The sequence below is a fragment of the Ostrinia furnacalis genome, unplaced genomic scaffold (assembly GCF_004193835.3).
Source record: "Ostrinia furnacalis isolate ACB-3 unplaced genomic scaffold, ASM419383v2 OfSCF5438, whole genome shotgun sequence".
NCBI classification, from domain to species: Eukaryota; Metazoa; Arthropoda; class Insecta; order Lepidoptera; family Crambidae; genus Ostrinia; species Ostrinia furnacalis.
The window spans coordinates 634,875-655,164 of NW_021135677.1; the positions used below are offsets into that span (position 1 = coordinate 634,875).

At 40.3% G+C, this 20,290-nt stretch overlaps 1 protein-coding gene across 6 annotated transcripts; it reads right to left on the bottom strand.

Annotated features, from left to right (window-relative positions):
- Positions 1-543: 543 nt before the first annotated feature.
- On the bottom strand, positions 544-19,686 carry LOC114361141 (low-density lipoprotein receptor-related protein 4). 6 transcript variants are annotated; one of them, XM_028316093.1, is made up of 35 exons: positions 19,588-19,686; positions 16,815-16,992; positions 16,141-16,335; positions 15,764-15,876; positions 15,050-15,254; positions 12,479-12,605; positions 9,302-9,435; positions 8,819-8,978; positions 8,492-8,642; positions 7,848-8,167; positions 7,570-7,756; positions 7,335-7,485; positions 7,025-7,234; positions 6,745-6,926; positions 6,504-6,667; positions 6,282-6,419; positions 6,098-6,203; positions 5,843-5,993; positions 5,600-5,761; positions 5,200-5,415; positions 4,928-5,117; positions 4,631-4,721; positions 4,373-4,535; positions 4,151-4,284; positions 3,952-4,039; positions 3,763-3,868; positions 3,336-3,639; positions 2,924-3,252; positions 2,693-2,816; positions 2,495-2,589; positions 2,160-2,403; positions 1,827-2,085; positions 1,504-1,698; positions 1,074-1,258; positions 573-707 (listed from the first exon to the last, which is right to left on the bottom strand). In XM_028316093.1, exons 2-35 carry the CDS (start codon positions 16,903-16,905, stop codon positions 573-575), a joined length of 5,805 nt encoding a protein of 1,934 aa, XP_028171894.1. In that variant the 5' UTR covers positions 16,906-16,992; positions 19,588-19,686. The 6 variants fall into 6 exon arrangements, with proteins under 6 accessions (XP_028171893.1, XP_028171897.1, XP_028171898.1 ...); XM_028316092.1 differs by lacking the exon at positions 19,588-19,686 and having other exon boundaries at positions 544-707; positions 5,843-6,002; positions 16,815-16,938; XM_028316096.1 differs by lacking the exon at positions 19,588-19,686 and having other exon boundaries at positions 544-707; positions 5,843-6,002; positions 9,314-9,423; positions 16,815-16,937.
- Between the last annotated feature and the right edge of the window lie 604 nt (positions 19,687-20,290).

A 20,290-nucleotide genomic window follows, 5' to 3' on the forward strand; every position in this document is an offset into this window, starting at 1 on the left:
GTTGAACATCAGGGCATTAGCATTTCCAATTATAGGAACCATTAGGAAAACCGTAGTATCATTACGTAAGGGTTCGGACAAACCAACGCGATCACAGCGCGATCAGCCGGCGTGCAGCGATGGCGACCAGACCTAAATGCATTGATCGCCATCGCTGCACGCCGGATGATCGCGCTGTGATCGCGTTGGTTTGTCCGAACCTTAAAGCGACCGTTTTCACATGTAAATGATTGATTCACTATTTTTCTAACACAACTGATCTACGTCAAAAAATGTTCTTATTTTTACCTGTGGTCTCACAAGAAAGACAATTTTAACATTTAGTGCAATGTGCATCATCTACAGCTGTTTAAAGTTACCGTGAATCAGTTTATCAATCAATCGTTTAACAACAATAGTTTAACAAATCAATTGACTACTGGACTTTAAACACAAATTAGATGAATTACTACTTTCGAAAGATGGAGTTAGAGCAAACGGTCGCGTTTACGTAATCGGTCGTCGAGGGTTTACATCGAGAACCCTCGGAAAGCCTCTGCCAACTCAATGTCGAGCTTCGTATTGAGCTCGTCTCATGCGAACGGGTGCAGGGTGACCGGTTCGAAGTCGTCGTGTGTGGACGGGCGCGGCGGCTGCCGGTGCGGCGGTGGTGGAGGAGCAGGCAGCAGGCTCGTGCCTTCAGGGATGTAGACGTTGGTTACGCGCTCCTAGAGATAGAGATTTATTGGTTAGTTTCATGTCCTTAGTCCAGGAAATTCTTTTATTCACAGGGAAAAAGAGGCTTACGTCAAACTTCATTTTATGCCAACAAAGTTGTTATCCCAACTAAAGACTTCACTAGCAGCAATTTGTATAAGTATCTAAAGCTATTAAAGCTTAGTCATTTCATTTGGTAATTTTACAATTTTGGGCCTCTGTCGACTAAATAACAATGTTACAGACTCAACAGTCAGTCATTAAATAGAGAGAAGTGTCTCTTTCCTGCCCATATCTTGGCTTGGCAGTCATCTTGAAACTGCACCAAGTATTCCAGAAGGTCTACTCAATTGAAATAGGTTTATTACGATTCTTACCTGACTTTTGTCGTATTTGAATATTCCTTGAAACCGGTTGGACCTGCGCTCCAGTGGCTCGCCGGAGCCAGAAGCGGAGCTGCTACCGGTCGCGCAGTTATAGTTTGGGTTGTGGAACGAGATGTGGCCAGCCGACTCGCGGTATGTCTCCTTCAGCTCCTCTCCTCGCTCTTTGTTGATCTTCACTGGAAGGTATACTAGGTATATTAGCATAACAATCATGACTGAAAACACCATTCAGCTAGGCCTGTTTCCTATTTTTTGCTGTCCTTTTGTTGTATCTATAGGCATTATGTTTTCAACCAAACAATTACGATCGGAAAAGATAAGAGGTATCGGAAAGATCTTTCTTTTCTTTTCCGAATCAGATGTAAGAAATAGTGATTATAAGAATCTTAAAAGATGTCAAATAACATCGCTTTCTACTTACCGCAAACAAACGCGATAATAACCACGGCGATGATGATACAGATCAGGATTGCGACCACGATCAGAATCGCGCTGACGCTGGTCTCGGGCACCACTGTAGGTGGCATGAAGAACGTGTCTTCGGAGTCAATGTCCCGGTAGTCGTAATACGGAGGGTAGTGCGCAGGCATCTGACCTTCGATCCGCGACTTGGGCACTGCAATATAATAACTTAATGTAACTTTATAAACATAGGTACAGTGGACAGCACATTCAAAAAGGCTTGAAGACATAGACAAACATTTTAAATACATGACAAATTACGTAAGGACTTGTAATCTTTACCTGTAGAGCAAGGCTTCGAGTCGGCTTCATCTGGACAAGCACAGATGTAGTCGTGAGCTCTAAACAAGCATAGATGCGAGCAGCCGCCGTTGTCTTCCTTGCAAGGGTTCCATCCATGCTGCCTCTCAGCCGACACCGCTCTGATCTCCATGGTCATATCCAAATCTTGTCTTATCACTGTTACGTTTTTACCTGTCCTCTTGTCGGCTCTCATTACTGATTTTTTGAACCAATCCGTCCAGTAAATGTAGTCGTTAAACTGTAAATAATCGATATCGATTAGAAATATTCAAGCAATTTTTTTTTGCCAGACTGAAGACAACAAAAAAATACCTGAGTCATCCCAAATGCATTTTTCGCTTCAGGAACTAACTGCACCCTATGGTTGCCGTTCAGGTCAGAAGTGTCAATCCTATCTTTTAAAGCATCAGTCCAGTATAATCTCCGCTCCTTGTAATCTATCGTAATGCCGTTTGGAAATCCTAGATCTTGGTTGATAATAATCTTTCTCTGACTTCCATCTAGATATGCCCTTTCAATGCTAGGAGTCTCTCCCCAGTCGCTCCAGTAAAGATATCTGTTTAAAAAAAGTTATTTTAATTCACGTAAGTCGTGGCGTAGTTACTCGTAAATAGATAACATTGGAACTGTACTATTTTATAACTTACCCCTTAGCTGGGAACAAAGCTAGTGCCCGAGGTTCCTTGAGCCCAGTAATTAAAGTTTTCCGTGATGATCCATCCAACCTTGCCACTTCAATAACCTATGAAATTATAACAATAATTCAAAGTTCATTTTAAGTTTAGGTAAGTCTTTGTTGTTTCAAAAAGTTTATAGTCAAAAGTTGAATTTTAAATGATAATTACCTTATAATTATTGTCAGACCAGTAAAGGTTGTTGGCAATCCAATCAACGCTCAAGCCATTGGGTGTGTTAAGCCTGCCTTTAACGATAATCTTGCTTCGGCTCATGTCATGCATATCGATGGTGCTGAAAACATTAAATTATTACTAACGGAATAAAAATTAGGTAAACTTCAATTAATACTATACCTAACTAGTGTACAAAGATTCTAGAAATAAATAAAGAAGACCAACCTAACGCAGTTCCTATTGATATCGGTGTAGAACAGTAATTTGTATTCCCAGTGGAAATCAACAGCGATGGTATTATCAGCTTCCTTTATTGGCAGATTGACATCCCAATGCTCCGGCGTATCAAGCGAGATCATTGCAAGACTTCCTCTTGTAGCAAAGAACAGGTAGTTTTCGGGATATTGCCTGCATTTCTTTGGATTGGGGTCTGTTTGATTTTCGAATAATAAACCCGTGGGACAAGCACACGAGAATCCTTTGGGTGATCGAAGACACAGATGGGAGCATCCTCCATTGTTTGTGCCACAAGCATCATTTAGCACTCGTTCTCCCTGTATCATAAAAAGACATGTTAAAGTAATTATACACAAACATGACAAAACCCATGTGCGTCATTATTTCGCACGAAACTTACCTGAATAGCTCGTATATCCATCAGGCCCTCTAGATTCTCTCTTATGATAATTCCATCTTTGGCATTCGCTTTATCGGCTCTATGTAGAGCTTTAGTCTTCCAATCAGTCCAGTAAATGTGTTGTCCAACAATAACAATGCCGTAAGGATAGGGCACTTTACTCAAAATTACACGTCTGTCGTTGCCTTCGAAGTCGGAGCTCTCTATCGTTAGGATTTTAGCATCGTTCCAGTACAGGCGACCTTCAATGTTGTCAATGGCTAAGCCGTTGGGCCATTTGATGTTATTATCGACTATGATGCGTCTAAAAAAGAAGTTTATTCATTGCAACATAGATTAATTAGAATTTAACAAATACCTGTTTGGTCTATGAAGTCTAAAGTCTACATAAGATGATAAGTATTTACGAATAATGTTTAAATCTTACCGGTTTTTCCCATCCATGTCAGCTCTTTCAATTTTGGCTGATTGTCCCCAATCAGACCAAAACATGAAGCCCTCCTCATAGTGTAACGCTATAGCCCTAGGTGAGTCTGTAAAATGCAAAAATTCATATGTAGACTATTCAATTTATCTTTCTCAGTTTAACATTTTTAAACAAAACGTCAAAAGTTACCTAGACCGGTCCATATCAGAAGCTTCCTATTGTTGCCGTTTAACTCTGCTACCTCGATGCTGTTACGGCCACCGTCAGTCCAATAGATCTGTAGAGAAAATTGATAAATGTAGCGCATAGTAGACTATTCAACGTTTCTTTTACAATACAGCACACAATTTAAATAACAAATAAATATGTAACGAGTAATACGACGAACCTTGCGTCCAGCCGAGTCAATGACAATGCCGTCCACTGTATGAAGACCTTTCCCTACTACGGTCTCATTGTTGTAGCCTTCTCTATGAGCCCGCTTGATCATTCTTTCTCCAGTATCAGTCCAATAAACGAGGCCTGAAAAAGCGTTATAATGTATTAATTCCTGTTTCAAATAATGATAAAAAGTAGCTCTTTAACCAGAAAAATTAAATGGTCGACATACCGGTTCGTTGATCCACATCCACTCCAAGTGCATTCTTTAATGGTGGTAGCGGAAGAACAACATCAACCAAATACGGCACATCTAAGGACACAATACGAATGTCCACACGGTGAGCAAAAATTAAGTAGTTTACAGGTCCGTTCAAACAAGTTTTTCCATTCCCCTGAAAATAAAAAATATATTAATTTAGATAAGTTTTTCAGCATATTCGCAACAGTTGTTTCTTTAATATATCTTAGTATATGATGTCAAGCTTACAGTGAGTTTGATTCCAATCGGGCAGGCGCAAGTGTAACCTCCCGGTTTCAAGAGACAGAGATGTGAACATCCACCATTGTTTTTACCGCATCTGTAAAAAGTAAATTCATTTTTATAATTTCAATAGTGTTAGTTGCCATTATCAAAACCTTTCTATTTATTTACCCTGCTATTGCCAATATTCCCGAATTCATAAACCCAAAGGCTTTCAAGGTACGAGTGATTAGGCTACTGGGAAATCTCGGTTCATTTAAATCGCAAATATGATGTAATGTAACATTAGATTTAAAAAGTTACCTGTTGACTCCTTCAATTCTGTCCTTGTGGAAGACTCGTACATCCATCAGACCTGCAACTCCCGAACCTAAAGTTCGCCTGTTTTTACCGGTATATTTGTTAGCAGCCTGGATCGACTGTGTATCCCAGTCTGTCCAAAAAACTTCGTCACCATGTAAGTCCAAACCAAACGGATGAGGCAAATGTTGACCTAAAATGAAAATAAGACAGCTGTAACCACTGTGTATCTAAAATGACTAACACTTTTGTATCGTTTATGTTAATTCACTTACCAATCAAAATGGTCCTTCCAGTACCATCAAGATTCGCATATTCAATAGTGCGGTTGCCCCCGTCCGTCCAATAGATGCGGTTGCTTCCAAGATCTAAAGCTAGTCCATTAGGCCACGTCATCTCCCCAAATATCAACTTTTGACGGTTTCCTCCATCCATGTCTGCACGTTCAATACATGGTGTTGTTCCCCAATCGGACCAATACATGACTCCACCTGGAAAATTAACTTCAATATTAGTTTGTCTAATCAATTTACCATATGTATTTATTGTTGGATGCAGGCTGCTACCAATCGATCAACGTGGAAAGCATTAGGGGAGGCCTATGTTCAGCAGTGGACGTCCTATGGCTGAAATGATGATGATGATTTAATTTTATTGTTGAAGCTGGTTTAATACCTTTAGGGTCGACGACAATATCTCTAGGTTTGTCAATGTTCTCCCATGCAAGCAAGGCTCTCATGGATCCATTGGAATTTGCTGCCTCAATCCTGTTAGTGCCAGCATCGGTCCAGTATATTTTATCCGTTATCCAATCATAGGCAAGACCGGCTGGTGATACTGAAATTCATAAAAAAACGAATTGATATCTTGTTTTTTTTTTATACTGTGTTATGTTAACTGTAAGAAAAACAAACTTACTCAGGTTTGAGCCGACTATTACAGTCTGGTGGGAACCATTCAAATAGGCGCGGTTGATAGTGTCCTTCTCTACGTCCGTCCAGAATATTGAATTAGTGTTATGATCCCAATCCAATGCCACTGCTGACTTTATGTTGTCCACGGGAATTACCTGATAGGCCAATATAATTTAGATTTACATTATTATGATGTTGAAATATTAAAATATATTACGTATGTAGTATCAAAATAAACCGTGTTATTCAAATAACTTACCATGTCCAAAGAGTCAGTTTGTTTTCTCGGATTCAATTGTTTCAGTCTTATGTCCTTTCGTCGTGCATAAAGTAATAATTTTTCTGGTGTTTCTTCACATGTTCGACTGAAATAAAATTAAGTTAATTATCATTTCAGTCACCATCATGTCTTACCAAATGTCTCTTCATATTATGTAACTTACCCATCAGGGTTTAGATTAAATCCGACCGGACAACGGCAGGTCCGATCGTTGCTGTTTGGAAGGCAAAGGTGAGAACAACCACCATTGTTAGGGCCGCAGCGGTTCTTATAGGTCTTTAGCTGCCTCAGGGGGTGATAACTACAAGCAAAATACGGTGTTAAGTAATTATTAATGTTCCAGCCACCTAACTTTAATAAGACTGTAGTTCTGTGATGTATTTACCTGTGTATATCCATAGGAACATTTAGGCCGGCATGCACAGTTTGGATACCCATTCCCGTCTCCTTATTAATAGTTGATATGCTTTTAGTATGCCAATCAGTCCAGTAAATGGCATCTTCAAATAGCGTTATTGCAAATGGATGAGGTAGACCTTTGTTAGTAATCTGTAAAAAAAAATCAAATTAATGTTATGCAGAACTCCACAATAAATATTAATATCTTGTCTGAAAATTTTGCGTACCCTTTTTCTGTCTCGCCCGTCGAAAGTAGCTCTTTCAATAACATGATGCTTAGCATCAGCCCAGTAAATCTTTGACTCTGTGTAATCTATCGTTAGGCCGTTGGGCCAAAATATCCTGTTTACTATGACGCTCTTCCGACGACTACCATCCATATCTGCTCGCTCTATTTTTGGGTTGGGACCTATTTATAGAAATAAAAATATATAAGTAGATTATTGGATATAAAAAGATGATTCACAATTGCTCCAAAAATATAATCTGATTTGTTTGAAATTTTACCCCAATCGGTCCAAAATACTAAAGCGTCTCCTGGATGGACAGCAATAGCTCGAGGCTTGTCCAAGTCATTGGCTGCAAGCACAGCTCTTTGAGTACCATTCAGAGTTGCTACCTCCACCCGCCTAGTGCCAGAATCGGTCCAAAAGAGCAAATCGTGTATCCAGTCGACGGCAACACCACCAGGCGTTTCTAAGCCCCATTTTATGACATCTGGAAAAACAATGAAGTTATCATGAATTTTTGGTCGATATGTAGTTGCGCCTAAATTAATAAGTCCTTGATTTATTTCAGCTGAACATGTGATAATTACCTTTCATAGTACCATTAGCGTCAGCTACGCGAATAACCCTCAAGTTGTTTTCTGACCAGAATATCAGCTTTTTCTCGTAGTGGTAATCAAGAGCAACTGCATTATGTAGACCTTTGACCACCGACATGTAGTTATCGCCAGTCAACCACACCTACAAAACATTATCAAATTATACTCGTATCAATACAGTAAGTTCAGAAATAAGAGGGTTATTTTTCAGTGGTGAAAAACAAACCTGTCGTATTCCTATACGGTTAGAGAACAGCAACGAAGGGGATTCCCCAGTAGGCTTGCAGGATCGTCCATCAGGTCGTAATATATAGCCCGTCATACAGCCACATTGGAAACTGCCTACAGTATTGGAGCATGTTTGCGAGCACACTGGATCTTGTTCGTACATGCACTCGTCGATATCACGGCAACTGCAAGATAACGGTGTCATATAAGTTAAAGGTTTTTTAAACACTACTAAGATGATTTATAATAAGCTATTTTTGGATGCTTAATGCTTACCTATAACCATCATCAGCTAACAGGAATCCTAAAGGACAAGCGCAGGCCAGTAGACCATCGAACGTAGTAATGCAATCCCTTTCGCATTTGTCATCTTGGGTACACTTCCTTTTCGTTGGACATTTCTCCTCATCATCGCCCCGTGGGCAATCCTTCATGCCGTCACATACATGCTTTCTATTTACGCAGTTTCTAAAAGCGTTGCTGAGCAGATGTTCTTGAGTCTTGCACATGTACTGGTCTTCTTCGCAAAAAACTTGGCAGTTCATCTCATCTTCGCCGTTGGTGCAATCACGAACTCCATCACATAACCAGGTTTTCTGTAAAATTTAAGATATTGTTAGAATACCTCAAAATGTTGTAGGTAACCTTTTGGTAAGTAGCTTAAGGCTTGGTATTTCTGCTAAAGTAGGTATTTCGCGATGTCAAAATCTGCGCGCGCAATACTTCGCCGAAGACAGCGCGCCAAAGAGCTCTTGCGGCTACACAGTATAGAAATACGCAGTTGGTTAGGTTAGGTTGACTTCCTTCCGTTCAAGCGTCACACTCACAGCACTTTCTAATATAAATCATATCCAAGTGATACAAATTAAAACAACTTTCAAAATTTACGTAGGTACGTATTTGAAACTCCCGATACTTACCAAAATGCATCGCCGATCCGTGCAAGTGTACTCCTCAGTGGTACAGTTCCTCATAACATGGGGCTCGCAGTTCAGCTCGTCACCGCCATCAGCGCAGTCCCTTTCGGAGTCGCAGCGCCAACGTTCAGGGATACATTTGCCGTCGCTACATCTGTTGACAATAGAAAATTTAAAGATTGTTGAGGTCAAATTGCAATGAATGACTGATGATGCTTTTACAGTGTTATTGTTTGTGAAGTGGGCTGCTTCTATGTTATGTTTAAGACTAGGTGCCACTGAAGAGTGGGCTTATTTAGAGGTTCGTAAAAGAAAATTCAATGAACATACTTGAACTCCCCCGCGTTACAGCTCCCCGGCATCATGGGGCAGGAGTCTTCATCAGTCCAGTCGCCGCAGTCGTTGTCGCCGTCGCACTGGAACTCTTTGCGGATGCACTTCTTGTTGTCGCATTGGAACTCGCTCTCACCACAACGGAGGAGGTCCACTTCTGTCAATTGAAGAGCATTACATTTTAGTATCATGGATTTTCGTGTAAAAGACTATGTTCGTGTAGGTATCTTCACATTTGGACATTCGTGTAATAAGTGTTGTAAATAATAAAAATTACAATTGTATTGTGATTACAATCCTTTTGATTATGTAATCCTCAGACAGAAGATCTCGTTGAAAATTTTATTGATATCTCTTATCTCGTATACTTGTCTGTAACTTTGAAACACAGGTGGATTGGGTACCCTCCTTTCTTTTATTTTAGTTTAAATATTCGGTGCTGCTAAATAAAGCCATACTTAATATTATTATATTACGCACGAGATAACGAACCACGGCAATCGGCCTCATCGGAGCTGTCGGGGCAGTCGGCTTCCTTGTCACACTTCCAGTGCTTGGCGATGCACTCGCCCATTGCGCACATGAATTGGTTGTCACGGCACCTGCGAAGTAAACTACTTACAGTTAACAAAAAAAAGAAAGTAAAAGCTTAATATAATACGGATTGAAATAACAAAGTATGTTCTATCTATACTAGATGTTTATCATACTTATTTTTATGAATAACATCAAATTGTTAATTCGGTCCCAATCTTTCCAATGGCGGCGTAATTACGCACAAAGTACCTATAAACATTCATTGCCAACGTTAATCATATCGATGATTTTGTTCTATAATGAGCCCGCCTACGGGAACGGGATATATCGGGCGCCCGCTGGCTGCGCGTAGGCGCGTCGCCATGGCAACCGCCCGCCTCCACCCCGCCCGAGCCGCCTTGCAACATCGTATTGATCTACCGACCATTACAAGCAACCCGATGTACGCCAATTACAGAAAAATAATGCCCGTGACGACGAAAACTAGCGAAATCGAGAATAGCAAAAAGTCGTTTTTGTTTCCAAAAATACTATGACGAATTCAAAAGAAATGGTAAGTCTCCAGAAACTTAAGAAAACTGAGAAATTATGTAGGTAATTGAAATCGTGAAAGTTTTACCTTTCTTAAAACAACGATAAAATCGTTAGTCTGATTTAATGATAGGCTCATTAAGTTGGCTGTCTATTTAAGTTAGCTTCTAAAATATGAACCTGAAAATGTTATGAACACGTAAAAATAACTCTGTTTCTTAAAAGTCGTAATTGTTGAGACGTCACTCCTCTTAGTTACAGGATTTGTGATTACTATTGTTCTTTTATTGTTTCATTAATTAATAACCCCATCACAAAAAAGTTTATTGGCATACAGGCTAAGCTGAAGAAAATGCATGAATTACTTATCGCAATTCATTTCTCAACTCAACTCAATTCTCAACATTTATTATGATTTTTCAAAAATCAGTTTAGATCGAGAAGTGTCTTAGTTGTTCCACCCTCATTCTTAACTACGTAATCAGTTTAACTTGATGGCCTTAGGTAAATCATATCGTTGTACTCGTATTATAGCAGCCTTCCAAATTTTTTCAAAAGCTATCATTATTTCAGTCTCGCATAAAAATGAATGAATTGAAGTCTTGAGCATATTAACATTCTGTTTTCGTAGCGAAGATCTCTAAGCGTGCTATTTTTGAAACCCAAAGAGCCAATATAGAGAATCAATTCATAGATTATTATGCCGCCCACGGTGCAACAACCCTCATGTTTACTTCAGAGATGACGTCATCAGCTTTAAGATAGCTACTTTTGTGATGTCATTCCAGTAGCACTTGGGTTGTGGCTTAAATACAGTATTTATGAGTAGGTACTTATCTATATATATAAAAGAAAGTCGTGTTAGTTACTTCGCTTATAACTCAAGAACGGCTGAACCGATTCAGCTGAAAATTGTCAGGGAGGTAGTTTAGAGCCAGGAGAAGGACATAGGATACTTTTTATCCCGTTCGAAATTAAAAAAAAAGTCTGCTTATTTATTGCCATTAAGGCGGAACAAAGTTCGCCGGGTCAGCTAGTTACTAATAAAAGTTACACGCGCATTGAAGAAACCTAATTTAAAGTGACATTAGTATGGAATTAACATCAATGTAACTTTTTAGAATAACATGTAGGTATATAAGGATACTTAACTTCTTTGATACACCATCTAATATCGTTACAATAGTCAGTATAGTGTACTTTGAAGCGTCATCAGAGGCGCTAATTTCACGAAATTTATATTTTCAAACATTTATAGCCCAACGGTTACGTAACCAATTTTATTAATTGATGCACTACAAATGAGCATACGAGTTCATTATTGTTTGGTGAATTTAATTGGCCTTAATTGAATGCAACGCTGAAATGTTTTAATGAAAGTAATAGTTTTGTTTACTTGACAATATTTTTAATTCAAATTGCAGTCATTTAGCTAAATAAAATTAACCTTTTTGCCAAAAATGTATATCCAAGAATGATAAAAAGATAAACTAACAGGAAAATACCGACTTGACATCAATACTCTATAGCCATTAGTAGAATACCTACAATATTAGCATTATTTTTGTTTGTATCCAAATTATATGATTGTGTAGGAACCCAATCAATAAACATTGTGAATAGGGGGATAACAACATGTTTATTTATAAGCAGAGGTCGTCTTGAATTAATGTTAGCCTTGATATACAGGGTGGAACTGATGTGCCGGTTACGTTGCGGTAGGACAGGCTACGCTGGATTAAATGGAATTAACAATCCGATCATTAGTCCAAATTCCAATTCTATGCCAAGATTCCAAATTCTTAGACCAATTTAAAGTTAGAATTCAAAAACTGATAAATGACGTGTTTCAGAAAAGTCGAGGGATGCTATAATTGTTACCCAACTAGTTATTCAGCTAGAATGGAGATATAAAACTAAAAATAGATGTCTAACTTGGCCAACACGAAAGTATTTTTAGACATAACTATAATTGCGTATTTATAGAGAACAACCCACTCTATTATCAACCTACATTAAAAGTTTATTATAAAAACAAGAACTCGTCATAATGTGCTTAAAAATAGCAGGTATCTGCAACACTTGCTGGAGCTTCTACTTACACCTGTTGATGTCAAGTGGTATATTTTAATCATTTTGCTTGTAAATGTAAAACATTGAACAGAACAGTTTCTTATACGAAGATTTCTTATTAGAGATATTAGACACTTTATTGTACCTGTACACCATACAAGACAAGAAAAATAAAAAGAAAGAAGAATAAAAAATATACAAAAAGTTGATAAACGTGGTTATGATTTGATATTATTAACGTTAGTTTGGGCACATTATCTATGCGCCTAAACGGATGAGTGCTGTTGTATTCGTTAGAAAAACACTGAGGGCGGTAGGTCATTGCAATAATTGTATTAAGTATACTTAGTCATTGTTTGTGCAATGTTTCTACACTGAACAGTGCAACAAAAAAGCAGGCTCAGAGCATTTGTGCACTAAAATATCTTTAATAGGATGAAGATGACCACAGTGATTATTTTAATTTTTTAAACATGTGTTTCTATAACTGGGAAAAAAGATAGAGCTATTACTCACTGGCCCTTGGTGCAGTTGGTCTCGTCAGAGTTGTCGCGACAGTCGTTGTCGCCGTCGCAGACCCAGTCCTTGTGGATGCACAGTCCGTTCCCGCACAAGAACTGCTCTTCGGTACAGTTCTCAGCTCCTGTGTTATTTGCTTATTTTAGGAATTTTGATACATTTTATCATATTAGGTATCTCGCCTTCGTGCTAGATTTGGAGAAAAATAAGAATTGACAATTTCTATTCATTTGTAATTATTACTTAAAGAAACACTGTTTCAAGACATTCAAATATTGATGAGTCGCGGATGTATACCAAAATATTTCAATGTCAACCCCCAAATCATCAGTATCTCTAGATGTCCAGAGGTAAATTAAGGCCCAACCCGCAATCCTAAGTCATGGGACCACCGGGTTCGGGTGAACCCGGACCCGAATCTGCGACTTGCCATAGCCTCTCATAAACATGCCTGATCTATTCTTTCCGCAATGAGTCTCGTCGGAGAAGTCGCCGCAGTCGTTGTCCCCATCGCAGAGCCAGTCCAGCGCGATGCACACGTTGGTGGTGTGGCAGATGGTGCGGTTCTCGTGCTCTAGATTTAGGCATCCAGCGAATTCCCGCAACTCTTAACTAAGTCTAGGAATCATCGGCTTCACCTACACATGCTGCGTCTTTTACATACTTCGTGACGCCACGATCGTTTCTTCCCCGCGGTTATCAATTCTGCAACCTACCATAGCCTGTCATAAGCATGCCTGATCTATTCTTACCGCAATGAGTCTCGTCGGAGAACTCGCCGCAGTCGTTGTCCCCATCGCAGAGCCAGTCCANCTGTCAAACTATATAAACGAAATAAAACACGATACAAATTGAAACAAAACGAAAACTATTTTACAACTATCATGTTTCGGAGGCCGTCCGTCGTGCACAATATTGATGATGTCGCAGAAGTATACCAATTTCAATGTCAACGCCCAAATACAGCTTCTAGATGTCGAGAGGTAAATTAAAGCATCCCGCGAATTCTCGCAACCCTAAGTCATGGGAACCAAACTGTGGAATGGACTGTCGTCTGCGGTGTTTCCGGACGGATACGACCTGCAAGCTTTCAAGAGGAGTGCGTATCTTTACCTTAAAGGCCGGCAACGCACCTGTAACGCCCCTGGGTCTGCGGGTGTCTATGGGCGACGGTAATCACTTACCATCAGGTGATCCGTTTGCTCGTTTGCCCCCTAACACAAAAAAAAAAAAAAAAAAAAAAAAATGGGACCACCGGGTTCAGGTGAACCCGGACCCGAAGCATGTACCTACTCGTAGAAGACACAGCTTGTGTAGATCACATGCTTCGCCTTCTACATACCTCGTGGTTAGTTCTGCAACCCGCCATAGCCTGTCATCAGCATGCCTGATCTATTCTTACCGCAATGAGTCTCGTCGGAGAAGTCGCCGCAGTCGTTGTCCCCATCGCAGAGCCAGTCCAGTGCGATGCACATGTTGGTGGTGTGGCAGATGGTGCGGTTCTCGTGCTCGTCGCACGAGCTAGATTTAGGTATCCAGCGAATTCCCGCAACTCTTAACTAAGTCAAGGAATCACTGGGTTCACCTACACATGCTGAATCTTCTACATACTATGTACTTCATGATCACCACGATCGTTTCTTCCGTGTGATTTTCAGTTTTGCGACCTGCCAAAACATGCCCGATCTAAAACTTATCTCACCGCAATGAGTCTCGTCGGAGAAGTCGCCACAGTCGTTATCCCCGTCACAAAGCCAGTTCAGCGTAATGCACACGTTGGTGGTGTGGCAGATGGTGCGGTTCTCGTGCTCTAGATTTAGGCATCCAGCGAATTCCCGCAACTCTTAACTAAGTCTAGGAATCATCGGCTTCACCTACACATGCTGCGTCTTTTACATACTTCGTGGTCGCCACGATCGTTTCTTCCCCGCGGTTATCAATTCTGCAACCTACCATAGCCTGTCATAAGCATGCCTGATCTATTCTTACCGCAATGAGTCTCGTCGGAGAACTCGCCGCAGTCGTTGTCCCCATCGCAGAGCCAGTCCAGTGCGATGCACATGTTGGTGGTGTGGCAGATGGTGCGGTTCTCGTGCTCGTCGCACGAGCTAGATTTAGGTATCCAGCGAATTCCCGCAACTCTTAACTAAGTCAAGGAATCACCGGGTTCACCTACACATGCTGCGTCTTCTTTATACTTCGTGGTCGCCACGATCGTTTCTTCCGTGTGTTTTTCAGTTTTGCGACCTGCCAAAACATGCCCGGTCTAAAACTTATCTTACCGCAATGAGTCTCGTCGGAGAAGTCGCCGCAGTCGTTGTCCCCATCGCAGAGCCAGTCCAGCGCGATGCACACGTTGGTGGTGTGGCAGATGGTGCGGTTCTCGTGCTCGTCGCACGAGCTAGATTTAGGCATCCAGCGAATTCGCGCAACCCTAACTCATGGGACCATCGGGTCAACCTACACATGCTGCGTCTTCTACATACTTCGTGGTCGCCACGATCGTTGCTTCCCCGCGCTTGTCAATTCGACCTGCCTTAAACATGCGTGATCTAAAACTAATCTCACCGCAATGAGTCTCGTCGGAGAAGTCGCCGCAGTCGTTGTCCCCATCGCAAAGCCAGTCCAACGCGATGCACACGTTGGTGGTGTGGCAGATGGTGCGGTTCTCGTGCTCGTCGCACGAGCGCGCGCAGCCGGCCTCGTCCTCGGCCTCCGCGCACTCCGCCACGCCGTCGCAACGCTTCTCCATAGGGATGCACGTGCACGATATCTACGACAAAATATTAGGCTATTGTGGTCACTCATTCGTCACCATTTCCCATTTAAAACTTTTCAGCTTTTGTTGATCGTTACCTAAGTTTAGGACGATGAAAACCTATGAAGACATAATCGCTTTTCGTTGTTCTTTGTTTTGTAACAAAGTGGATATTATTTCAGAATATTTACTGCGTTTAATTATGTAACTTGTCGTACAATCTATTTATATGTTCGCCATATGTACACACGGGCCACGACCACAGTGTTAACTATCCATTCCCGTTTTTGCTCTCGCTCTCATCAAATGGTGATTCTTTGTGATAGAACGAGACGACATGACCGGCAATGGGCAGTTAACACTGTTGCCGATAGTACAGTGTTATGTGCATGTAAGTTCACAATAAATATATTTATCATTGTAAGTTTCCCTTGAGTTTTCTTTGATTTCTAAGCTTTCATTTTATTCGTTCAGAGTCGTCAAATGGATCTAATTTCGTAACATTATCGTAATCTTTGACTCACTTGACACGAAAAATGTTGGCTGAGGCAAGGCTGGTTGCAGCCGCCATCGTCGTCGTTGCCGTCCATTCCTTCAGCGACGACGTCGAAGGGATGTTTCTCGAAAAGTGGATGAGCTGAGAACAAAAACTTAACTTAATGCATGCGGAAAGAAAAGAAAGATTATGTTCAGATAGAAAGGAAAACAGTTGTGTGACAGTGCTGAATAGCACAGGTTTTTATTTATGTCCAAAAATGTAGACAGTTAATAATTTCTGGTCTATTGTCTTTACTTTTTAGTGGACTTGTTACAGAATAAGGGTTTAGGGTGATAAAAGAAGTTTAATTAGTGGAAGAAGGTACTATTACCTAAGTAGCTTAGGTATATTAGAGGTACTTACGATTCCACGGTTCAACTCGCGTATACGGGCTGTGGGGCCGGAACACCGGGGGGCCCTGCATAGAGATGGGGCCGTTGCCCATCGCTGGCGGCTGGTACGGCGGCACGCGGCCCATCACGGACCGGGGGTCCGCCGGCCCCACCGTGCTGTTGGCGGGACGGCTGGCCCCCACCGGGAATGGGTCGTCCGCAAGCACTGTAGAAAAGAAACTAGCTATAACAACGAATTATATGTAGATTGCAATCCTCTTTTTTACCACAAGGGGAAAGCTTATGGCTTCTATCTCACCTAATGAAACTGCAAAAAGGAACAAATGAGGTTAACGAATTCAAGACTGTAATTTGTCTTATTTCTTTTTAACCACCTGCACGGGGAAAGCTATTTTCCTGCATCTCATCTGACGGAAAGTTTTGTTTTGCTTTATCTTCGTCTTTATCTAATTTGGCTAAATGTGAGTCAAACGCACACGATCATAAAACGAACTATTTAAGACGGAAATCTCTTGTCCTTTATGCTGGACGTCCAAACTTAGATCGGGATTTCCTTAAAAATTTCCCACCACTTCCAAATCTTAACAGATTATTATGAAAAAGCGATTAGATCTTCTCGAAAACTTTCCCATCTCTTTCAAAAGACAGTTTGTCGTAAAACAACGAATGAGATGAAACACTTACCACATATCCAAAAGAAGGCTAGAGAGATGACGTATACAGCGAGTGGCGCAGGCATCGTGGAGGCGCTCGTGCGCAGCAGTAGCAGCAGCATCGCCTAGGTGACCTGCGCAGCCGGCGCCCGGGCACTCTCTCGCGCCCGCTGGCTCATGGTTCGCCGGCAGAACACTCGGCGCGGTATCTAAACGAACATAAACAATATTATCATCAGCCCAAGTGAACATACACACATACAGTTAATTAGTATACAGTATATTTGTCATACTAGTTAATGAGTTTGTAAATATTATATTTGAGAACTACTTATGTTTGGATAAATCGACATTCTGTGGTGAACCCAACCCTTACACATCGGTACTATTATAGTTAGATAATTCGATGTTCCGTGGCATTCAATATTACATTTTATTGTAACACTACCTATTAAGTACCTAAATAAGCATTAAGTTCAGGCTATACGAGAAACAAACATCACAATTTAGACCGTTGAAAATAACCCGGAAAATGTGAAAATCCTTGGGGGAGGCTTTTGTCCAGCAGTGTAGTATTTATTTATAGGTAATGGTATATAATAAAATCGTCAATAGATAAAACCAAAATATAGCAACTTGCTAAAACTATTAAATTATGTTATCAGTTCACTAAAGCATATTTAGTAGGTATGTGATTGTAAGTGATAAAACCTTTCATTTGTTCGTACTACACAGTTCCTGCTACGTCGAGTTGAGATTACTTTTTATTAGGTATTCTATGTCGAAACGACAAAACGAAAATGTTAATGGCGGCGCAGCTTCGCGCGGAATGAATAACAAAACACTGATATAGATTTCATATAAAACAGTATGAATGAAGTAGAACTGGCCGTGGTAGTTATATTAGAAAACGGAATACCTACCTAAGAAGATTCATGAAATTTTCACTTACCTACACACAGCACTACCGTAATCGTTAGAAAAATCGGTTGTTGCACTTCGATCACCTAGTTATTTCACTTTGATCATCTCCAGATCGTCACTTGTCACCACTTATTTATTGTTCTGTTTTAATTAAAGAACCGTGTTGCAAATTAAGGGCGAGCTTTTTAAGCAGCCATGTTGGTTATACCCCTGGTAGGGCGCCTGCGCGGTATAGGCGACTCTTACTAGCTACTTGTTGATCCCATTTTCATTCACTACGCAGCGCGCCGCGCATTCTACGCAGTTAGAGTTTGCAGTTGGAGACCTTGCTGAATTTATTTTTATCGTCCAATTCTTTCAGAAGCCCCTAACGAACATTCGGGTAGTTGTCACAGAATTAGCATCGTTAAGTCAACACCCACGTTCGTCCTTGCTCAAATAATAGCTAGAACCATTTACAATGTATAGAGAATATCTGAACTAGCTCCGACCGAGTTATCGCGCACTATAAATATCACCGCAATGAACAGAGGTACAGATTGTGCTGTTAGAAGCCTGTAGGTCCCGCCTAAGGCTTTTCGCGATTCGGCGCAACCCTAGGGATTCTTTCACCGGCTTCCAACCAACCAGCGCTTTAATCCATATTGCTACTTATTACACATACAACCAAACTAACTATGTTTGCATGGAAATAGACCGAAATATCCGTTTGGAATGAATTGATAGTTGGTAATAAGCGCTATAGCTTTCAAAGTATCGACGTAAATATTAGGTTATGCCTCAATGAAATTAAGTACTTCCGTATATATTTAAAGATTTTTAACGTTCAATCTAAATACGAAAGGTATTAAAATTTTTTAAACATTGTTATTTTTACTATCTGTCCCTGCACAACAAATCTTAAAAATTGAAAAATGTTGTAAGTTGTGAAAAGCTTTACTATGATTTTCACTTCTGTTACATTTTAAATTAATTGATCATGAATATCATTGATCAGGAACAGCTGTTTAACGAAAAATAATAACACGTAAGTATTAAAATATAAAACGTAACTCTTAATTAAATAACACGAATGTGCTGATGCCAAATTATTTGCAGACTAGCCCTAAAGCTTTCTATCGTCGTCGGCTCTGTCTAAAAAGGCTTTATCGGCACTAACTATTAAGACATCTTCAATAACATGAAACATCGAAAAATATTACTTTTGTCATTGACTTAGTACATAATGTATTAATTATACTTTCATTGCCTAAATGTGACGTGTTATTCATTATTATCTAACCATTAATGACGCAGTTGTGGACTTACTTAAGCGTGGTTAGTTTTTGTTCATTCTTAGACAATATTTCTTTCTCTTTCATTTAAATACTTTTGTGCTAATATCGCTATATTATGGTTAAAGTTCGTTATATTTTCCTGAAATAATGTGTAATATGTACTATTTATATTACGATAGGTAATTTATGTTACGTACGTAATAGGTAGTTTTATTACCGAAAGAAAAACCTTTGTGTTTTATAGTTGGACCTAAATGTGTCTCAGTTCTCTTAAGGCGGTTCGTAAAAATGTTATTTATTGTAACAATATTTAGCAAAGTATGAAAGTCAAGCAATCAATACGGGTTCGGACTGCGCGGCGAGTTGCGCCCACGGCCGCCGCCCGCCCCCGCGCCGTGCTGTAACTCTACACCTTCAGCCGCCCACGGGTTTCGTGATCATACATTTTTTGCTTACTTCCACAGCTCATCCATTGATTGATTAGCTAACCGAAAATATACTTAGATTAATTGACATTTAGAGTGCTAAATGTAATTGTAAACAAATGTAAGTTAAAGCTCTACCTGTGACGTTTCACATACAAGTACACTCCAAATCCCGTACCTTACTCCAAAGCGAAAAGCATGGTCCAGTTGGCGCACTGAAATTCTCTCCAACACAACACTGAGTCTTGTCCAACAAAACTGCACAGAGAACCAGGTTGTTGTTAGTGGCGGCTCGAAAGCCGCCGTATCCGCCGTGCGACTCAAGCGGTACTATGAAGGCTGCGAAGCTCGCTCGGCCGCCCGCACCCCGCGCAGCCGCCGCCTCATCGATGAATGGAGCGACGCGGCCGCCCCAGCCTTGCTCCTATATAAATCCCTTTCAACACTCTCCTACATTTATTGTATCGGTGACTCTGAATAACGCCTGATGAAAATAGATGTAGTGATTATAAATATAGTTCGATTCTTTATAAGAGTAGTCCTAAATTAATTTTGCGTTAATTATTTCAATGTTTCGTTGGACCTTCTTGATTTCTATGAATTAGGACCCAATTTGTAGCTTTTATGAAATTTCAATGTTAACTCTACATTTCTATAATATTCCCGAAATGACTAGTTACCGTTGTATTTTTAATACTTCTCTATTGAAAGGTAGCAATCATTTAGTCTAATATTCACTAATATAGATTTTGATAATGCGTCAAATAGATACGGTGTGATCATAGATAGATTAATACCGCATGTTATAAAACAAAAAAAATATTCAATTGTTTTTATTATTAACATTCCATAGCGACATCTTACGAAAAAGGTTGCGTTCT